Source organism: Myodes glareolus, chromosome X (assembly GCF_982192425.1).
Source record: "Myodes glareolus chromosome X, mMyoGla1.1, whole genome shotgun sequence".
In the NCBI taxonomy this organism is placed as follows: domain Eukaryota; kingdom Metazoa; phylum Chordata; class Mammalia; order Rodentia; family Cricetidae; genus Myodes; species Myodes glareolus.
The window spans coordinates 148,886,626-148,906,830 of record NC_142053.1 but is presented as its reverse complement, the minus strand read 5'-3'; the positions used below and the strand labels follow the sequence as shown (position 1 = coordinate 148,906,830).

At 57.3% G+C, this 20,205-nt stretch overlaps 1 protein-coding gene across 2 annotated transcripts; it reads right to left on the bottom strand.

Annotated features, from left to right (window-relative positions):
• Positions 1 to 4,851: 4,851 nt before the first annotated feature.
• On the bottom strand, positions 4,852 to 6,539 carry LOC148117561 (uncharacterized). Of its 2 annotated transcripts, none has more exons than XR_015737046.1 (4): positions 6,314 to 6,539; positions 5,987 to 6,067; positions 5,280 to 5,375; positions 4,852 to 5,194 (listed from the first exon to the last, which is right to left on the bottom strand). XR_015737046.1 is itself a non-coding variant. In XM_087903119.1 (4 exons), the coding sequence occupies exons 1-4, from the start codon at positions 6,423 to 6,425 to the stop codon at positions 4,870 to 4,872; spliced, it is 618 nt and encodes a 205-aa protein (XP_087759245.1). In that variant the 5' UTR covers positions 6,426 to 6,539; the 3' UTR covers positions 4,852 to 4,869. The 2 variants fall into 2 exon arrangements, 1 of the variants encoding a protein (XP_087759245.1); XM_087903119.1 differs by having other exon boundaries at positions 5,987 to 6,071.
• Between the last annotated feature and the right edge of the window lie 13,666 nt (positions 6,540 to 20,205).

The window sequence follows — 20,205 nt, the reverse complement described above, 5'->3', positions numbered from 1 at the left end:
CGGCGCGTCTGTGTTACACCTCCCACGACCGCACCGCCGTGGATCGTGTCCGCGTCCATCGCGGGATGTTTCACCCGTTTCCCAAACCCGCTCCGCGCTCCCCTCGGGGCGGCCGGGCCTCCCGCTCCCCCCCCAGCCCCGCGCGCGCTCCCCCTGGTGGCGTCCGCAGGGATCAGCACCGCGCCCCGCCGGACAGAGCCCGAGACGGGAGGGAGGGGGGTCCCCGGCGTCCCCGACCCGGGATGGATGGGAGGTCTGAGGACGCTGTAGATCGGAGAATCCAGTGCTCGGTCTCTGTGGGGTCCTCGGGCGTCTCTGGGCTCCCGAATGCGGGGCCTGAGGCCTCGGCCTATCGCTGCCGCCCCCACCTGAGTGAGCAGGGCCGGCAGGGACCAGGGACTTTTATTTCATTTCATTTAATTTAATTTAAAGGCTAGGACTTTTATTTAATTTCATTTAATTTCATTGAATTTTCTCTGAGGGCGGGGAAGTCAGGGAACCTCGTGTCTGTGTCTGTGCTGGGGGAGACGTTCACCCGCCTCCCCTGCCTGACAATCACTCACATGGATGGCCTGTCAATAACTCACATGGATTTTTTTATATATATATCTATATCTGGTCCATGGGAGAGCCATCCACACCGTCCCATATGTTGGAGGCTGAAGTCGGCATTTTTACCAACCCAGTGACCGGCCCGTGTCCCATCGAGGTGACCAGAGGGCCTGGATCTCTGCGGGGATGGGAAGAAGATGGATTTTTTTTAAGGAGTCTTGGCTAAGGGCCGGCCTCTCTGTGTGCAGGCAGGCAGCCGGCAGCCCAGGAGCTCTGGGACTCTGCAGTCAGCTCTCTAGGATTCTGGCCTCAGGACGACTGTCGCCTCCTCAACGGGGTCTGGCCGGGTCCCCCCTGTCTCTCCCCCGGGGGACCACGTTCAGGAACCTCAGCTCGGGGAGGATTCGGCCCTGACATCAGGGTTTGGGTCGGAGGTCTCTGAGGGCAGCTGCTCTGTTCCCTCAGCTCCTAGGCCTGTGTAAGCGGCTCCCCTGGTGTGGATGTCATGGTGGGAGTGGGTATCTATGTCAAAAAAGATTCTCCAGATCCTTGACCACATCCTGGAGGGACCCTCACCCCTTATTTTCAAACACAGGAATTTTTAAGGATTTTTAAAAATGAGAAACGCAGATCCGCAGCAGCCCTGGCTGATCTGGCAGCTGCTCTACCCTCAGCTCCTAGGCCTCTTTCACTGACTCTCCTGGTCTTGATTTCATGCTGGGAGTGGATATCTATGTCAAAAAAGATTCTCCAGACCCTTGACCACGTCCTGGAGGGACCCCCACCCCTTATTTTCAAACACAGGAATTTTTAGGAATTTTTGAAAATTAGAAACGCAGACCTACAGCAGCCCTGGCTGATCTGGCAGCTGCTCTAACCTCAGCATCTAGGCCTCTTTCACTGACTCTCCTGGTCTTGATGTCATGGTGGGAGTGGGTCTCTCTCTGTAAAAAGATTCTCCAGACCCTTGACCACGTCCTGGAGTGACCCCCACCCCTCATTTTCAAAACAGGGATTTTTAAGAATTTTTTAAAAATGAGAAACGCGGGTCTGCAGGCGTTTCCTTCCCTGCCCCCTCCCCCCGGGCAGATTCCAAGCCGCCGCCGACTCTCGGTGACAAAGGCGATGCTAATGGCGGCTGCGGCCCGGGGCCGGCGTGGCTGCCGGGCGGGGGCTGACAGGCGGAGGCCAGCGGGGCTGCGTTCGAAAAATCCAAACATCCACCACCGTGGATCGCGTCCGAGTTCATCGCGGGATTCTTCATCCGTTTGAAAACTCCCATCGGGGCGGCCGGGCCTCCCGCTCCCCCCCCAGAACCGCGCTCGCTCCCTCTGGTGGAGTTTTCAGAGATCAGCACCTCGCCCGGCTGGACAGAGCCAGAGAAGGAAGGGGTGCAGAGCGTGGGTGCTGAGTGCTCAGTCCTCTGTGGAGGGTGCTGGGCGCTGAGTTCTCCGTGCTCGTCCCCAAACCGCCCCTGAGTGCTGGGCGCTGAGTCCTCTGTCCCCTCACCATGTTGAAAATGATATTCCCCATCGCTTCAATGATCTTTCCTGTTTTTAAACAACCTTCCTTCACGGTTCACTCTTTTCCCTATTTTTAAAATTATTTAAATGTTGAAAAGGATAGGCCCCATGTCTTCAATGACTTTTCCTATGTATCCATGATCTTCCCTCAGGTTTCATGATTTTCCCTTTTTTTAAAAATTATTTTCGCCATTTGACAAACGAGTGGCCACATGTTAAAAGGATTCTACCTATGTTTAATGATTTTCTCTATGTTTTAAATTCTGTTCCCCACCTCTGAAATGATGTTCCCTATTTTTAAATGATCTTCCCTCGTGTTTCACTCTTTTCCCTATTTTTAAAATCTTTGTCCCTATTTTTAAAATCATGTTCGCCATTTTAAAAATGATTGGCCCCCTTTTAAAAGGATTCTACCTGCTCTTAATTATATTCCCTAGTTTTAAGATCATTTTCCCTATTTTCAAAATAATTTTCGCCATTTTAAAAATGATTGGCCACGTTTTAACATGATTCTACCCATTTTTAAGGATTTCCTCTATGTTTAAAATTCTTTTCCCTCTTTCTCCAATTATTTTCCCTCTTTTTAAAATTATTTCTGCCATTCTAAACATCATGGACCCCATTTAAAAATCATGGGCCCCATGTTAAAAGGATTCTCCCTGTTCTTACTTATTTTCCCTATTTTTAAAATCATTTTGCCTATTTTAAAAATCATCTTCGCCATTTTAAAATGATTCTCCCTGTTCTTAATCATTTTCCCGATTTTTAAAATCATGTTTCACATTTTAAAAACGATTGGCCCCATTTTAAAATGACTCTCCCTGCTCTTCATTATTTTCCCGATGTTTAAAATTATTTTCCCTAATTTTAAAATCATTTTAGCCGCTTAAAAAATGATTGGCCCCATTTTTAAAGGATTCTCCCTCTTTTTAAATGATTTTAGCTATTTTTTAAATTCTTTTTGCTAGTTCTTAAGCGATCTTCCCTCATTTTTCATGATTTTCCCGATTTCAATCATCCTAAGGCCTGAGGGAGGCCTTAGGCCAGGGCAGGCAGGCAGGGCAGGGGCCTGGGGATCGGATTCCCTTTCCCCGTGTGTCTGTCTGTCTGTGCTCGTCAGTCACCGTCCAAGCCCGGGGGATTTTATGAAAAATCCTGGCGTCTGCAGAGCGTGGCTGGGTGCTGAGTGCAGAGTCCTCTGCACAGGGAGGGTGCTGGGCGCTGAGTTCTCCGAGCCTGTTCCCAAACCGCCCCTGAGTGCTGGGTGCTGAGTCGTCTGTGCCTGTATCCAAACCGTCCCCGGGTGCTGGCGCTGAGTCCCCCTGCCTGTCCCCAAACCGCCCCTGAGTGCTGGGCGCTGAGTCATCTGTGGCCTCTCCCCAAAGCCTGCCTGAGTGCTGGGCGCTGAGACCTCCGTGCCTGTACACAAACCGTCCCCGGGTGCTGGCGCTGAGTCCTCCGTCCCCGTCCCCAAACCGCCCCTGAGTGCTGGGCGCTGAGTCCCCCGTCCCCGTCCCCACGCCGTCCCCAGGTGCCCTGTGCGGGCTCCTCCGTCGCCCTCCCCTCCGCCCAGCCCCGCCGCGGACCGGGGTTCGAGGCCCCAAACCCCGCCGAGGCCGCTGAACGGGACAACTGGTCGACCTCGCTGCTTCTGGGCTATGGGAGACATGAGCGGAGCCAGTCAGCGCCCATGGCCAACGGCTCGACCGGCCTGGCTGCTGAGTGCTGAGTGCTGAGTCCTCTGTGCAGGGAGGGTGCTGGGAGCTGAGTCCTCCGTGCCTGTACCCAGGTGCTGGGAGCTGAGTCCTCCGTGCCTGTACCAAAACCGTCCCCGAGTGCTGGGCGCTGAGGCCTCTGTGGATCTTCCCTCATCTGTCATTCTTTTCCCTATTTTTAAAATCATTTGCGCCATTTAAAATCATTCTCGCTATTTTTTAAATTATCGGAGCTATTTTTTAAATTCTTTCCCCCATTTCGTAAATTATGTTTCCTAGGTTTAAATGACCTTACCCAATGTTTCATGATTTTCCTAATTTTTAAAATTATTTTCCCTAGGACTTCCATGATTTTTCCTATCTCTTAATGATTCTCACTATGTTTTAAGGATTTCCCCTATGTCTTAAATGATATTCCCGGATTGATAATTATTTTCCCCATTTTTAAAATGATATTCCCTATGTTTAATTCTTTTCCCTATTTCTTAAATTATTTTCCCTATTTTTAAAATCATCTTCCCTGATGTTTAATGATTTTCCCCAGGTCCTAAATGATATTCCCAATCTTTTAATTATTTTCCCTATGTTTCAAATTATTTCCCCTAGGTTCCCAATCATCTTCCCTGATGTTTAATGATTTTCCCCATCTCTGAAGTGATTTTGGCCATTCTAAAAATGATTGGACCCATGTTAAAAGGATTCTCCCTATGTTTCATTATTTTCCCTATTTTTAAAAATATTTTCCCTAGGTTCCCAATCACCTTCCCTGTTTGTTAATGAGTAGCCCCATGTCTTAAATGATATTCCCTATTTTTTAATTATTTTCCCAATTTTGTCAATGACTTACCCTATGTTTCAAATCATCTTCCCTGATGTTTAATGACTTTCCCCATGTCTGAAATGATTTGAGCCTTTTTAAAAATGATTCTCCCTCTTCTGTCATGATTTTGGGTATTTTTAAAATGCTTTTCCCTAGTTCTTAAGTGATCTTCCCTCCTTTTTTTAATGATTTTTACCTATTTCCATCACCCTAAGGCCTGAAATAGGACACCAGGCCTTCATGGTTTCCTTCAGAGACTTTATTCAATCAAAGGGAGCTTTCCAAGAAATAAACATTTAATGTTCTGTGAGGAACAAGACCGAGTCTCAGGGGCTGCCTGTTCATTTCTGGTCAGGCTGACATCCAGGGAGGCCGGCAGGCAGCCTGTGTGGAAGCTGCTGCCCGGGGGTCTGCAGAGCCAGTGTGTGCTGTTCCCCAGGCAGGCAGGTGCTGGGTGCTGAGTCCTCTCTGCTGGGTCCTGGGTGCTGGGTGCTGTGGGCCAAGTCCTCCATTGAGATGGCTGGGTGCTGGGTGCTGAGTCCTCCGGGCAGAATAACGACTGCTGGCTGCAGAGGAGTGAGTGTCTGTGGATGAGAAAGAAATCAGTGGCTCTGTCCAGGTCCCTGTCAGGATTTAAAACAGCCAGCCAGAGGAGAATGTGCCCATGACCTGCTTAAGTGCTGGGTGCTGAGTCGTGCTGGGTGCTGGGTGCTGAGTCCTCCGTCCAGATGGCTGTGTGCTGTGGCTGGAACTGTGAAGCAGTCTCTGAAATGGAGAGAAAGCACCTTTCATGAGGGACATGGATCTGAGTTCTGGGTCAGGAGACAGAATCCCCAGCTCTGCAGTGACAGCAGCCCCGCCCGTCTGCTCTCTCTCTCACACACAGACACACCCCCTGCCGGGTCCCTGGCTGCTCTTCTCCCCCCCACCCGCCCAGGTCTCTTTTGCCAAATCGTCAGCCCGCTTTAGCCTATAAGTCTCGAAAATTCGAAGGTGGCTGTCAGCAGCTCGAGCCGTGGCTCAGAGCGGTAGGAGCGCCTAACGCTGAGTGCCTGGTGCCAAGGTCGCAGGTTGGAATCCCGCTTGCGCCTGTTGCTGGGCATATAGACGTGATCTCTATGCGGAAACGATAGTGACGTTGGCATATCCGATATTAATAATCGGAAAAAAAAAAAAAAAAAAAAAAAAAAAAAAAAAAAAAAAAAAGTTTTGACAGGGGTCCCCCTCACTTTTAAAAATTTTTTCGGACAGGACCCTTATGGCTGGGTCCTGTTGCGTGCGGGTGAGCGTGGAGACACGGCAAGAGCAAGGCAATCGTTTTATTTCAAGAGACAGACAGTGAGAAACCTCGGGAACGACGAGTCTCTGGCACTCACACGGGCTGATTTTTGCAGTCAGTCTCTCCGGGTCCCGGCGGGCGCTGTCCAACACGGATCTCTCGGGGCTGCCGCGTCTGCCTGCCTGGAAGATGGGAGCGGGGCTCGGTGAGCGACCGGGAAGCCGGGGATCGCGGCTGTTGTCGGCTCCCACGGGGGCGGGGGAGTCAGCGATCCTCCGCCTGCCGCCCACAGACGCACGGGATCCCAGTATTTTCCCCGGTTTTCCCCGTTTTTCCCCGATTTTCCCCGGCTCCCGTCTGCGTCTCCCACTCCCTCCCCGGCTCGCTCCCCGGACCCGCGCGTGCGCGCTCCCGCCGCACCTACCTCTCTGTCCTTCCCTTCCGTCCTCACGATCGCTTCCCACGAGCCCCACCACGGCGAATTTCGCCAATTTCACCAGGTTCGCCCCGACTTCTCCCACACGGACTTCAAGCATGGCGGCCGGCTCCCGCCAGGCCCGAGCGCGGGAAACGGGCGGCCGCCGCGGAGGCTCATGGGAGACGTAGTCCGCCGCGCTGCCGGCTCAGAGTCCGCAGCCGGCGTCCGGACCCGCCCTAGAAGCGGCTGGGAACCCTGGCTCGGCCTGAGCCCTAGCCCCGCCCGCGCGAACCCTAACTGCCGGGAACCCTAGCTCCGCGTGAGCCCTAGCAGCGCCCCAACCCTAGCTCGCAGCGAACCCTAGCCCCGCGCGAACCCTAGCTCCGCCTGAGCCCTAGCCCCGCGCGAACCCTAGGTCCCGGGAACCCTAGCTCCGCCTGAGCCCTAGCCCCGCGCGAACCCTAGGTCCCGGGAACCCTAGCTCCGCGTGAGCCCTAGCTGCGCCCCAACCCTAGCTCACAGCGAACCCTAGCTCCGCGCGAACCCTAGCTCCGCCTGAGCACTAGCTGCGCCCCAACCCTAGCCCACAGCGAACCCTAGCTCCGCCTGAGCCCTAGCTGCGCCCCAACCCTAGCCCACAGCGAACCCTAGGTCCTGCCAACCCTACTCTCTGTCTGGGTCTTCTCGGTCTCTCTGTGTGGGGGACACATTGGCTCCCTGTGTGTGTGGGGCCCGGGAGGGAGGGCGGGGAGAAGCTATCAGTGTCCTCTGAACCATGTACAGTAAAGCTGGCCCGGTGGCTCAGTGGGCTAAGCCACCCTCCTTTTGTCCCCGAGGACCCGGGTTCGAGTCCCTAGTTTTGCTTGGCTTGGAGGTCGGGGAAAGGTTATCAGCGTCCTCTGACCCTTATACAGTACAGCTAACCCGGTGGCTCAGTGGGCTAAGCCACCCTCCTTTTGTCCCCGAGGACCCGGGTTCGAGACCTGGGTCCTACTGTTTTACTTGAGACTGGTAGGTCGGGGAGAGGTTATCAGCGTCCTCTGACCTCTCTACAGTATGCCTGGCCCAGTGGCTCAGTGGGTTAAGTCCCTATTGTTTTGATCACGAGGACCCGGGTTCGAGTCCTGGGTCCTACTGTTTTGCTTGAGACTGGTAGGTCGGGGAGAGGTTATCAGTGTCCTCTGACCTCTCTACAGCATGCCTGGCCCGGTGGCTCAGTGGGTTAAGTAACCTACTTTTTGGTCCCAGGGACCCGGGTTCGAGACCTGGGTCCTACTGTTTTGCTTGACTGACTGGTAGGTCGGGGAGAGGTTATCAGCGTCCTCTGACCTCTCTACAGTGTGCCTGGCCCGGTGGCTCAGTGGGTTAAGTCCCTATTGTTTTGGTCCCAGGGACCCGGGTTCGAGACCTGGGTCCTACTGTTTTGCTTGAGACTGGTAGGTCGGGGAGAGGTTATCAGTGTCCTCTGACCTCTCTACAGTATGCCTGGCCCGGTGGCTCAGTGGGTTAAGTAACCTACTTTTTGGTCCCAGGGACCCGGGTTCGAGACCCGGGTCCCATCCATTTTACTGATCTGGGAGTGAGACACTAAGAGCTATCAGTGCCCACTGAACAACACTAACCAGAGCTGAGCCGGTGGCTCAGTGGTCTAAGCCACCACTTATTTTGATCCTGAGGACCCGGGTTCGAGACCCAGGTCCCATCTATTTTACTGGTCTGGGAGTGAGACACTGAGAGCTATCAGTGCCCACTGAACACCACTAACCAGTGCTCACGTGGTGGCTCAGTGGGTTAAATAACCCACTTTTTGGTCCTGAGGACCCGGGTTCGAGACCCGGGTCCCCTGCCTTTTAGGCCGCTGGGACAGAGTTTAAAGCTAAGAACGCCAGCAGCAGGCTGCTCCCCACCTAAGCTGCGGTGGTCTACCGGCTAGCACCCCTCTTTTTAGATCCAGAGGACCTGGGTTCGAATCCCAAGCCTCCTGCCTTTTAGGCTGCTGGGGCCGAGATAAAAGCTAAAAACGCCAGCAGCAGGCTGCTCTCCATCCAGGCCGCGGTGGCTCTGCCGGCTAGCAGCCCTTCTTTTTGGTCCTGAGGAACCGGGTTCGAAGCGCAGATCGAGTGAAAACAAGGCAACTTTATTAGAGGAGTCAGTGGAAAAATCACGAAAATCCCGAATCTCTCCCACTCACACACAGGAAAAATCCCGAAAATCCCGAATCTCTCCCACTCACACACAGGAAAAATCCCGAAAATCCCGAATCTCTCCCACTCACACACAGGAAAAATCGCGAAAATCCCGAATCTCTCCCACTCACACACTCTCTCACGTCTCTCCCGGGTCCCCAGGCTGTCCACGTGGCGGCCGGGATCCTGGAAGAGAAGAAGGGGGAACGGAGAATGAGCCAAAAGCCGGGGCCGAGCGTGGTGAGAGACAAAGGGGGACGATCGGGACCCGCGGGGGCCACCACGTGGGCGCCCGGGATCCAGGCTTCCCCGGTCCCGGCTCCGGTTCCGTTCTCGCTGCTCCCGCGGCCGGGCGGCCGGGCGGCCGGGCTCCACGTGTCCGCCTGGAAGAGAAGAAGGGGGAACGGAGAATGAGCCAAAAGCCGGGGTTCGGGGCGTGTTAGAAATCCCCAAAGCCCGCCGCGGACGCTGGGGAGACGCGAGGGAGGGCCGAGCTGCAGCAGCTTCTGTCTCTGTCTGTCCCACGCAGACACACACGCGCGTGCAGGAGCCGGCAGCCTGTGGGAGAGAGAGAAAGGGTGACGATCGGGACCCGCCGGGGCCACCACGTGGGCGCCCGGGATCCCGGGATCCAGGCTCCGGTTCCGTTCCCGCTGCTCCCGCGGCGCGGCCGGGCGGCTGGGAGGGCTCCACGTGTCCGCCTGGAAGAGAAGAGTGGGGAAAGTGCAGTAAATGTCCCGGGATCCCGGCTCCGGTTCCGTTCTCGCTGCTCGGCCGGGCTCCACGTGTCCGCCTGGAAGAGAAGAGTGGGGAAAGTGCAGTAAATTCCGTTCTCGCTGCTCCCGCGGCTTGGCTGGGCGGCCGGGCTCCACGTGTCCGCCTGGAAGAGAAGAGTGGGGAAAGTGCAGTAAATGTCCCGGGATCCAGGCTCCGCTCCCCCACCCCGGAGCTAGAAATCCCGCCTGCTCGCCCGCCCGCCCGCCCGCCCGCGTGCGCTCCCCGTCCCGGGTCTGCACGCCGCCGCGTCTCTGTCCCCGTCTCCCACACGCGCGCGCAGGCAGGCACATGGCCGCCCGCCGCCGCGGATCCCCTCGCACACACGCCCTGCCCGCCCGCCGGCGGCAGATCCGGCCCCCTTCCCCCCGCCCGCCCAGTTCCGTTTCCGGCCTCCGCCGCGCCGCTCCCGGGGCCCCGGTCCCGGCGGGCGTCCCCGCCGCCCCTCCCCCCGCTCCCGGCCGCCGGCCGCCGCCCCTCCCCCCGCCCCCGGGCGCCGGCGCCCGCGCGGCCCCGCTCCGCTCCGCTCTGCTCGCCACGCCCGCGGGGCGGGGTCCCGGGCTCGGCTCGGCTCGGCCGCCCGGGGGCGGGGGGAGGGGCCGCCGCGGCAGGCCGGGCGCGCGGAGTCCCCAATCGGCCCCAACGCGGCGTCTCTGAGCGCCAAAGCCGAGTTTTTCCCGAGTTTTCTCAGTTTCCCCGGACTACCAAGATGGCCGCCGCGGGCCCAGCCCAGGACTACAGACGGGCGGGGCCCCGGACCGGCGTCCTCTGCGGCGGGGGGGGGGGGGCGGGGGGGTCCGCGCTGACGTCAGCCCCGTCCCCCTCCCTCCCTCCCTCCCTCCCGGTGTCCGTTAGCGCGGGCACAGCCCTGTCTGAGACACACACACACACAGGACTCAGCACTCAGCACTAACCACTGAGCACTCAGGCCTCAGCACTCAGTACTGAGCACTAACCATTAAGCACTGAGGACTCAGCACTCAGTACTTAGCACTCACCAGTTAGCACTGAGGACTCAGCACTGAGCCCTTAAGCCTCAGCACTCAGCAGCACTAACCACTTGGCAGGCAGCCGTCCATACTTAGCACTCTCTCACACACACACAGGACTCAGCACTCAGCACTCACCACTGAGCCGTCTGCACACTGAGTCTGCTGGTCCTCTAGGCTGGGTGCTGGGTCCTCTGTGCTGGCTTCCTCAGGGTCTCAGCACTCAGGCCTCAGGAGTCAGCCTATAGGACTCAGCACTCAGCACTGATGACTTGGACTGAGCACTCAGCACTCAGCCCCCAGCACTCAGCTAGAGTGCTAGAAACCTAGAAACTCAGGTTTCTAATGGCAGCTGCTCTGTCCCCTCAGCTCCTAGGTCTGTTTCACTGGCTCCCCTGGTGTGGATTTCACGTTGGGAGCGGGTATCTACCTAAAAAAAGATGGTCCAGACCCTTGACCACGTCCTGGACAGACCCTCACCCCCTTATTTTCAAATGCAGGAATTTTTAAGAATTTTTAAAAATGAGAAACGCAGCCCTGGCAGATCTGGCAGCTGCTCTCCCCTCACTGCTCCTAGGTCTGTTTAAGGGCCTCCCCTGGTGTGGATTTCACGTTGGGAGTGGGTATCTACCTAAAAAAAGATTCTCCAGATCCTTGACCACGTCCTGGAGAGACCCCCAGCCCTTATTTTCAAATCAGGAATTTTTAAGAATTTTTTAAAAATTAGAAACGCGGATCCGCAGCAGGCCTGGCTGATCTGGCAGCTGCTCTACCCTCAGCCTCTAGGCCTGTTTTAAAGCCTATCCTGGTCTTGATTTCATGGTGGTCGTGGGTATCTATGTCAAAAAAGATTCTCCAGACCCTTGACCACGTCCTGGAGGGACCCAGACCCCTTATTTTCAAAACAGGAATTTTTAAGAATTTTTTTAAAATTAGAAACGCAGATCCACAGCAGCCCTGGCTGATCTGGCAGCTGCTCTACCCTCAGCGTCTAGGCCTGTCTTAAAGCCTATCCTGGTCTTGATGTCTTGCTGGGAGTGGGTATCTATGTCAAAAAAGATTCTCCAGATCCTTGACCACGTCCTGGAGCGACCCTCACGCCTTATTTTCAAAGACAGGAATTTTTAAGAATTTTTGAAAATTAGAGACGCAGGCCATGCAGGCCTGGCAGTTGCTCTGTCCCCTCAGCTCCTAGGTCTGTTTAAGGGCCTCCCCTGGTCTGGATTTCACGTTGGGAGTGGGTATCTACCTAAAAAAAGATTCTCCAGACCCTTGACCACATCCTTGACAGACTCTCACCCCTTATTTTCAAAGACAGGAATTTTTAGGAATTTTTAAAAATGAGAAAGGCGGACCGGCAGCTCTTCCCTGCCCCTCCCCCTCCCGCCGGGCGGATTCCAAGCCGAGGTCGCTGCCCCGCCGCCGCCCCGGGCCGACAAAGGAAATGGTAATGGCTGAGGCAGCCTGCGGCCGGCCTCGCTGACGGGCAGAGGCTGACAGGCTGAGGCCTGGGTGTCTGCGTTTTAAAAATCCAAAAAATACAGAACCGTGGATCATTTTCAAGTTCAGCAGGGACCCAGGGCTTTTTATTTCCTTTCATGTCATTTTATTTTAGGAAATAGCAGTCTCCCTGAGGGCGGGGAAGGGCAGGACAGGGTCCCAGGGCTTTTAATACATTTAATTTCATTTTATTTTATGGAATCGCGGTCTCCCCGAAGGCCGGGAAGGGCCGGGGACCCCGTGTCCATGTCTGTCAGTGTGTGTCTGTGCCTGTGAGACGTTCACCACGCCAGCCAGTGGGATTTTATAGGAAAAATCCGGGCCTGACAGCGTGCCCAGGCGTCTGCAGACGGAGTCTGCTGGTCCCTGGTGCTCCCCGGGCCTCGCTCTGGATGCTGAGTGCTGGGTGCAGAGTCCTCTGGGCTGGGTGCTGGGTGCTGGGTCCTCTAGCTCGCTTGCTCAGGGTCTCAAAGCTGGGTAGCCAGCCAGGGTGGCCTGTCCTCTTCCCCATCTGTCCACGAAGGAGGAGGAGAGGTCTCTGTCCATCCATCGATCTATCTATGGGCTCTTCCTGGAAGGAGTTCTGGTAGAACTTAGCCCTCAGCACTCAGGACTCAGTGCTCACCGCTTAGATATCAGCACTTAGCACTCAGCACATAGCACTCAGCAGTCAGGACTCAGTGCTCACCCCTTAGAAATCAGCACTTAGCACTCAGCACTCAAGACTCAGGCCTCAGCACTCAGTACTTAGCACTAACCACTTAGCACTCAGCACTGAGCCCTTAACCCTCAGCACTCAGCAGCACTAACCACTTGGCAGGCAGCAGTCCATACTTAGCACTCACACACACACACAGGACTCAGCACTGAGCACTAACCACTCAGCAGTCTGCACACTGAGTCTGCTCACCACTTAGAAATCAGCACTCAGCACTCAAGACTCAGGCCTCAGCACTCAGTACTTAGCACTAACCACTTAGCCCTCAGGACTCAGCACTCAGCACTGAGCCCTTAACCCTCAGCACTCAGCAGCACTAACCGCTTGGCAGGCAGCCGTCCATACTTAGCACTCTCACACACACACACAGGACTCAGCACTCAGCACTGACCACTCAGCCGTCTGCACACTGAGTCTGCTGGTCCTCTGGGCTGGGTGCTGGGTCCTCTGTGCTGGCTTCCTCAGGGTCTCAGCACTCAGGCCTCAGCACTCAGCCTATAGGACTTAGCACTCAGCACTCATGACTTGGACTGAGCACTCAGCACTCAGCCTATAGGACTTAGCACTCAGCACTTATGACTTGGACTGAGCACTCAGCACTCAGGACTCCACACTTGGCACACAGCTGATTTAATTTTATAAGCACACTCTTATCTTATTTTCTTTCATTTTCTTTTAGGAAGTAGCGGCCTCTCTGAGGGCAGGGCAGGGCAGGACAGGGCAGGTTTGTCCCCCTGGTTCATTCTCTCCACGGACCCCGGCCTCGACAGACCCCCACCCGTCCTTTTCCAAGCGCCAGGGATGTTTAAACATTTTTTAAACCATGAGAAACGCCGAGCTGCAGGCGTTTCCCGGCCCCCTCCCAGCAGGCAGATGCCCAGCCGCTGCCGCCGCCGCCTCTGGCTCGCCAAGGGCAGGTTTGGGAGGGGGTCTCTCTCTGTCAAAAGATGCTCCAGTGCCTGGACCACGTCCTGGAGCGACCCCCACCCCTGAGTTTCAAACACAGGAATTTTAAAAAATTTTTAAAACTGAGACACGCCGATCCGCAGGCGTTTCCCTGCCCCTCCCATCGGGCCGATCCCCAGCCGCCGCCGCCGCCTCTCGGTGACAAAGGCGATGCTAATGGCGGCTGCGGCCTGAGGCCGGCGTGGCTGACGGGCAGGGGGCTGACAGGCTGGGGTCTGCGTTTGAAACATCCAAACATCCACCACCGCCGTGGATCGTGTCCCGGTTCCTCGCGGGATCTTTGGATCCGTTTGAAAACTCCCCTCGGGGCGGCCGGCCTCCCTCCCTCCCCCCTAGAGCGCGCCCTCTGGTGGAGCTGGCGGGGACCCGCACCTCCCCTGCCTGGAAAGACAGGGCCGGAGGGGGAGTTGGGAGAGACCGGGGATCCCCCAGGTCCCAACACGGACTTTATGTCCTGTCTGAGGACGCTTTCATTTGGAAAAGGAAGCGCTCGGTCTCTTTGGGGTCCTCTGGCTTCTCTGGGCTTCCGAATGCGGGGCCTCAGGGCCTCCGTTTAAGCTGCAGCCCACACCTGAGTGAGCAGGGCAGGCAGGGACTAGGGGCTTTCATTTAATTTAATTTAATTGAATTTAATTGAATTTAATTTAATTTTCTCTCAGGGTGGGGAAGTCAGGGAACCTCGTGTCTGTGTCTGTGCTGGGGAGACGTCCCCCTGCCTTCCCTGCCTGAGAATCCCTCCCCTGGATTTTCTTTATCTCTCTGGTCCCTGAGAGAGCCGTCCAGACCCTCAGGACAGCTGCCCCCCACCTCACAGACAGCCCTTCCAGGATCCCCCGGGGCCCTCTGTGCTCAGCCGAGGTCCCTTCGTGGGTCAACCGGCTGCTTTATTTCCCAACACGGCTTTTATTTCTCAATAAATACTCAATATTTCTCAATAAATACGTGTGTGTGTGTGTGTGAAGAGGGCACGCGGGGCAGCCTCTCCCCGTCCGTCCCCAGCCGTGCCCGGCGGACTCGGAGGCTCCCGCTCCCCCGCCGGCCCGCGCGGAGCCAGGCAGCGCTGCCCGGGGTCGCTGGGGTCCGCGGCGCGCACCCGGGTGCCAGGGCCGCCCCGCGCGGCTGCGTGTGGGTCCGCGGGCGAGGGGACGGGAGAGAGAGAAGCCGTGGTCCGCGGACCGCTGGCGCTGCCGCCCGAGTCCCTAGCCAGAGCCTGCAGCCCCCAGCACCCAGCCTCCCCCACGTATCCCTCAGTCCCTAGCGCTCAGCGCTCAGCATCTCTTCGGGGGACTCAGCACCCAGCACTCAGCCAGGACTGAGCACTCAGCACCCAGATGGCTCCACGGAAGACTTTGCACCTGGCATTCGGTGCAGCACCCGGCACTCAGCATCCCCCACGTATCCCTCAGCACCTAGCAGTCAGAGCTCAGCATCTTCTTGGGGGACTCAGCACCCAGCACGCAGCACCCAGCATCCTCCATGAAAGACCCCTGGCACTCAGAGTTCAGTATCTTATGGGGGGACTCAGCACCTAGCACTCAGCGCTCAGCATCTTCCTGGGGGAGTCAGCCATCAGCACCTGGCATCCTCCATGGAAGACCCCTGGCACTCAGAGTTCAGCATCTTATTGCGGGTCTCAGCACCCAGCTCGCAGCCTCCTCCACGGAGGACTCGGCACCTAGCACTCAGAGCTCAGCATCTTCTCGGGGGGGACTCAACTCAGCAGCCAGCACCCAGCAAGGACTCAGCACCAAACACCCAGCACTCAGCACCTAGCACTTATTTATTGTATTTTATGGATTGACTTATCCCTTAGTACTCAGCCCCCAGCCCTCAGCCTCCCCCACGTATCCCTCAGTCCCTAGCCCTCAGCGCTCAGCATCTCTGCGGGGGACTCAGCACCCCACACTCAGCCAGGACTGAGCACTCAGCACCCCGATGGCTCCCTGGAAGGCTCTGCACCTGGCATTCCGAGCTCAGTCTTTCTTGGGGGGCTCAGCACCCAGCACAAGCACTCAGCAGCATCGTGCAGAGAAGCCTCAGCACCCAGCAGCCTCTGCCCTGCAGCTCCGTGTCCGCCCGTCCCGGGCCCACAGACCGCGCCCGCCGGGCTCTCTCCCCCTCCTCCGCCCGCCCCGAGCCCGCGATGAACCCCACTCTCTCAGGAGAAGGAGGAGACGGGAATCCCCCCCACACCCCGGGCCCCCGCGGTCCCTCCCGTCCCCCCGTTCCCGTCCTAGACACGGGGTCCCCGGCGGGCGCCCGGTGGAGGGAGCGGAGCTGGGACTCAGTCCTCAGGGTGGAGGAGCTGGCAGGGCAGCGCGGGGCAGGGACCCAGCGCTTTTATTTCATGTCATTGAAGTTTCTCGGATGACATAGCGGTCTCTCCCTGAGGGCGGGGAAGGGCAGAGCAGGGCTCCAGGGCTTTTCATACATTTCATTTCATTTTAGTCTATGACATCGCGGTCTCTCCCCGAGGGCGGGGAAGGGACCCAGGGCTTTTCATAAATATCATTTCATTTTATTCTATGGAATCGCGGTCTCCCCGAAGGCCGGGAAGGGCCGGGGACCCCGTGTCCGCGTCTGTGAGTGTGTGAGTCTGCGCCTGTGAGACGTTCACCACGCCAGCCAGTGGGATTTTTAGGAGACATCCGGGCCTGGCAGCCTGCCCGGGCGTCTGCAGACGGAGTCTGCCGCTCCCTGGTGTCCCCCGGGCCTCTCTCTGGAGGCTGAGAGCTGGGTGCCGGGTCCTCTGGGCCGGGTGCTGGGTCCTCTCGCTGGCTGTCTCAGGGTCTCCAGGCTGGGTAGCCAGCCAGGGCGGCCTGCCTGTCCTCTTCCCCATCCGTCCACGAAGGAGGAGGAGGAGGAGGAGGGGTCTCTGTCCATCCATCTCTCTAACCGTGGGCTAGATAACTCTATCGAGATGTCTATGGGCTTAGTTCTGGTAGAACGTAGCCCTCAGCACTCGAGACTCAGCACTCAGCACCGAGCACTAACCACTGAGCCGTCTGCACCGAGCCCTTCACCCTCAGCCCTCAGCAGCACCCACCACCTAGCGGGCAGCAGGCAGTCCTTGGCCCTCCTACCCAGGACTCAGCCCTCAGCCCCGACCCCTCAGCCCTGAGCGCTAACCACTGAGCCGTCCGCAGGCTGAGTCTGCCGGGCCCTGGGGTGCCCTGGGCCTTTCTCTGGGTGCTGGGTCCCCTGGACTGGGTGCTGGGTCCTCTGGGCTGGCTGCCTCGGGGTCTCCAGGCTGGGTAGCCGGCCTGAAGTGGACGTCCCTAGCGCTTCAAGCTCAGCCCTCAGCACTCAGCCCTCAGCCCTCAGCACTTAGCGGGCAGCAGTCCGTCCTTGGCACTCGTAGACAGGACTCAGCACCCAGGACCGGGCCCTTCACCCTCAGCACTCAGCCCTCACCACTTAGCGGTCATCCTTCCGTCCTGGGCCCTCCTACTCAGGCCTCAGCACTCAGGACTCAGCCCATAGGACTTAGCCCGCAGCACTGAGCCGTCAGCCGTCAGCACTTATGGCTGAGACTGAGCACTCAGCACTCAGGCCTCAGCACTCTGCCCTTCTCTGGCAGCCCCCATCCTATCTTGGGGACCTCTGCCTGTGGCTCAGCCCCCTCCCAGAGATCCACCCGGTTCCTCTGGACACACACACACCCTCAGCACTGAGCACTTTGGACTTGGACTGAGCACTCAGCACTCAGCACCCAGCACTGAACCCTTCTCTGGAGGCTGAGGGCTGGGTGCTGAGTCCCTGGGGGCCTCTGCCTGTGGCTCAGCCCCCCTCCCTCCCTCCCAGAGAGACACCCGGGCCCTCTGGACACACACACTCACACACACACACACACACACTCACACACACTCACACACACACTCACACACACACACACACTCACACACACTCACACACACACTCACACTCACACACACACACTCACACACACACTCACACACACACACACACTCACACACTCAGGCTGCCCGGCGTCTGTGCCCAGGCGCTGGCTTGCTCAGGGTCTCAGGGCCGGGTCGCCAGCCAGGGTCAGGCCTCCTCCAGCGGTTCTGGTAGAAGCACCACTCTGCCTGGCAGCCATCGGGTCCTCCTGCCTGGGCTTCTAGGGGTCATGGAGGGGCTGGATAGATAGCCGGGGGGCAGGGCAGGGCCCCAGGGATTTAATGGAATATTATTTCATTTTATCTTATGAAGTAACAAACAGCCTCTCTGAGGGCAGGACAGGGCCCCAGGGCTTGTCTTTCATTTTATTTCATTTTATTGTACGAACTAGCAGCCTCTCTGAGGGCAGGGCAGGGTCCCAGAGCTTGTATTTCATTTTATTTCATTTCTTTTTTGAACTAGCAGCCTCTCTGAGGGCAGGACAGGGCCCCAGGTATTTTATTTAATATTATTTAATTTTATTGTATGAACTTGCAGCCTCTCTGAGGGCAGGGCAGGGCCCGAGAGCTTGTATTGACTCTCCTTGAATTTTATTGTATGAAGTAGCAGCCTCTCTGAGGGCAGGGCAGGGTCCCAGAGCTGCTCTTTCATTTTATTTCATGTATTGGATGAACTAGCAGCCTCTCTGAGGGCCAGGAAGGGCAGGGCCAGGACCCAGGGCGTTTTATGAAATTCCATTAAATTTAATGTGATGAACTCGGGGTCTGTCTGAGGGCAGGGGAGGGTGCTGAGTCTCCCGGGCCGGCTTCTGGGTGCCGGGTCCTCTCTGCTGAGTGCTGTTGGGGGGACAGGAATTTTTTGAAGAATTTTTTAAACACGAGCACCGCGGATCGGCCGCCTTTCCCCTCCCCTCCCCCTCCCGCCAGGCGGATCCCCAACCGCCGCCGCCGCCGCCGCCGCCGCCGCCCCGCGCTCCCCCAGGCGACGGGGATGGGTGCGGCCGGCCGGCCGAGGCCCCGCCGCGGGGCCGCGTGGATCCATCTCCCCACGACGGAGCCGTGGAGCGTCTCCACGTTCCATCCCTGGATGTTTAACCAGTTTGAAAAATCCCCTCCCCCCGCTCCGCGCTCCCCTCGGTCGGGGCGGCCGGCCGGCCTCGCCCTCTGGTGGGGATGTCGGGGAACCGCACCTCGCCCGGCTGGACGGGCAGAGCCAGAGCAGGGGTTGGGGGACCTGGGGCCTCCCCGGTGTCCACACACCGACTCTCTCCTTCTTCTCCTGTCTAGGACACTGGATTCCAGGACGTTCTCTGTCCTCTGGCTTCTCTGGGCTCCCGAACGAGGGGCCTGAGGCCTCCGTCTAGAGCTGCTGCAGCCCACAGAGGAGGGAGCAGGGCAGGCGGGGACCCTGGGATTTCCTTTCATTTCATTTCATTTTATCTCATGGCAGTGAAGTCAGGGAACCTCGTGTCTGTGTCTGTGTGGGTGAGACGTTCACCAGCCTTCCAGGCCTAAGACTAACTAAAAGATCTTTATTCATCTAGGTGAGCCAGGAGATACTCCTAGATCTCTGGCCAGGGGAGGCTCGGGGCCTGTCTCCTCAGCACCCAGCACTCCACACCTAGCAATCCTTTATTTTATTTTATGGATCGACTTAGCACTCAGCACTCAGCACTCAGCACCTAGCACTTATTTACTTTATTTGATTTATTGTTAGGATGGATTGAGCACTTAGTACTCAGCACCCAGCAAGGACTCAGCCCCAAGCACCCAGCACTCAGCAGCTGGGTCCAGGCAGCCAGCAGCAGAGGATCTCTGGGAATCTGCAGTCAGCTTTCTAGGATTTGGGGTCTCAGGACGAGTTTAGCCTCCTCAACAGGGTCTGGCCCTGTCCCTCCTGTCTCTACCATGGGGGACCACGTTCAGGAACCTCAGCTCGGGGAGGATTCTGCCCTGAAATCATGGTTTGGGTTGGAGGTCTCTGAGGGCAGCTGCTCTGTCCCCTCAGCTCCTAGGCCAGTTTAAGCGGCTCCCCTGGTCTGGATTTCATGCTGGGAGTGGGTATCTATGTCAAAAAAGATTCTCCAGACCCTTGACCACGTCCTGGAGCGACCCTCACCCCTTATTTTCAACTACAGGAATTTTTAGAAATTTTTAAATATTAGAGACGCAGACCTGCAGGCCTGGCAGCTGCTCTGTCCCCACAGCTCCTAGGTCTGTTTCACTGCCTCCCCTGCTCTGGATTTCACGTTGGTCGTGGGTATCTACCTAAAAAAAGATTCTCCAGACCCTTGACCACGTCCTGGAGCGACCCTCACGCCTTAGTTTCAACGACAGGAATTTTTAGGAATTTTTGAAAATTAGAAACGCAGCCCTGCAGGCCTGGCAGCCGCTCTCCCTCCACAGCTCCTAGGCCTGTTTCACGGCCTCCCCTGCTCTGGATTTCATGTCGGGAGTGGGTATCTACGTCAAAAAAGATTCTCCAGACCCTTGACCACGTCCTGGAGGGACCCTCACCCCTGATTTTCAAACACAGGAATTTTTAGGAATTTTTAAAAATGAGAAAGGCGGACCGGCAGCTCTCCCCTGCCCCTCCCCCTCCCGCCGGGCGGATCCCAAGCCGAGGTCGCTGCCCCGCCGCCGCCCCGGGCCGACAAAGGAAATGGTAATGGCTGAGGCAGCCTGCGGCCGGCCTCGCTGACGGGCAGAGGCTGACAGGCTGAGGCCCGCGGGTGGGTCTGCGTGTTCAAAATCTAGAAAAAACACCGCCGTTGATCATGTCCACGTCCATCGTGGGATTTTTCACCAGTTTTCAAAATCCCCTCTGCGCTCCCATCGGGAGACAGAGCCAGAGGAGGGGTTGGGA

Bases quoted from the DNA above. Each gene is read 5' to 3' on its own strand.
- LOC148117561 (XM_087903119.1), bottom strand. From the start codon at position 6,425: ATGCTTGAAGTCCGTGTGGGAGAAGTCGGGGCGAACCTGGTGAAATTG. The intron at 5,376-5,986 runs GTGAGTGCCAGA...TCTCCATTTCAG, and splicing joins GACTGCAAAAATCAGCCCGT to AGACTGCTTCACAGTTCCAG. The intron at 5,195-5,279 runs GTCATGGGCACA...TCTCATCCACAG, and splicing joins AGCACCCAGCACTTAAGCAG to ACACTCACTCCTCTGCAGCC.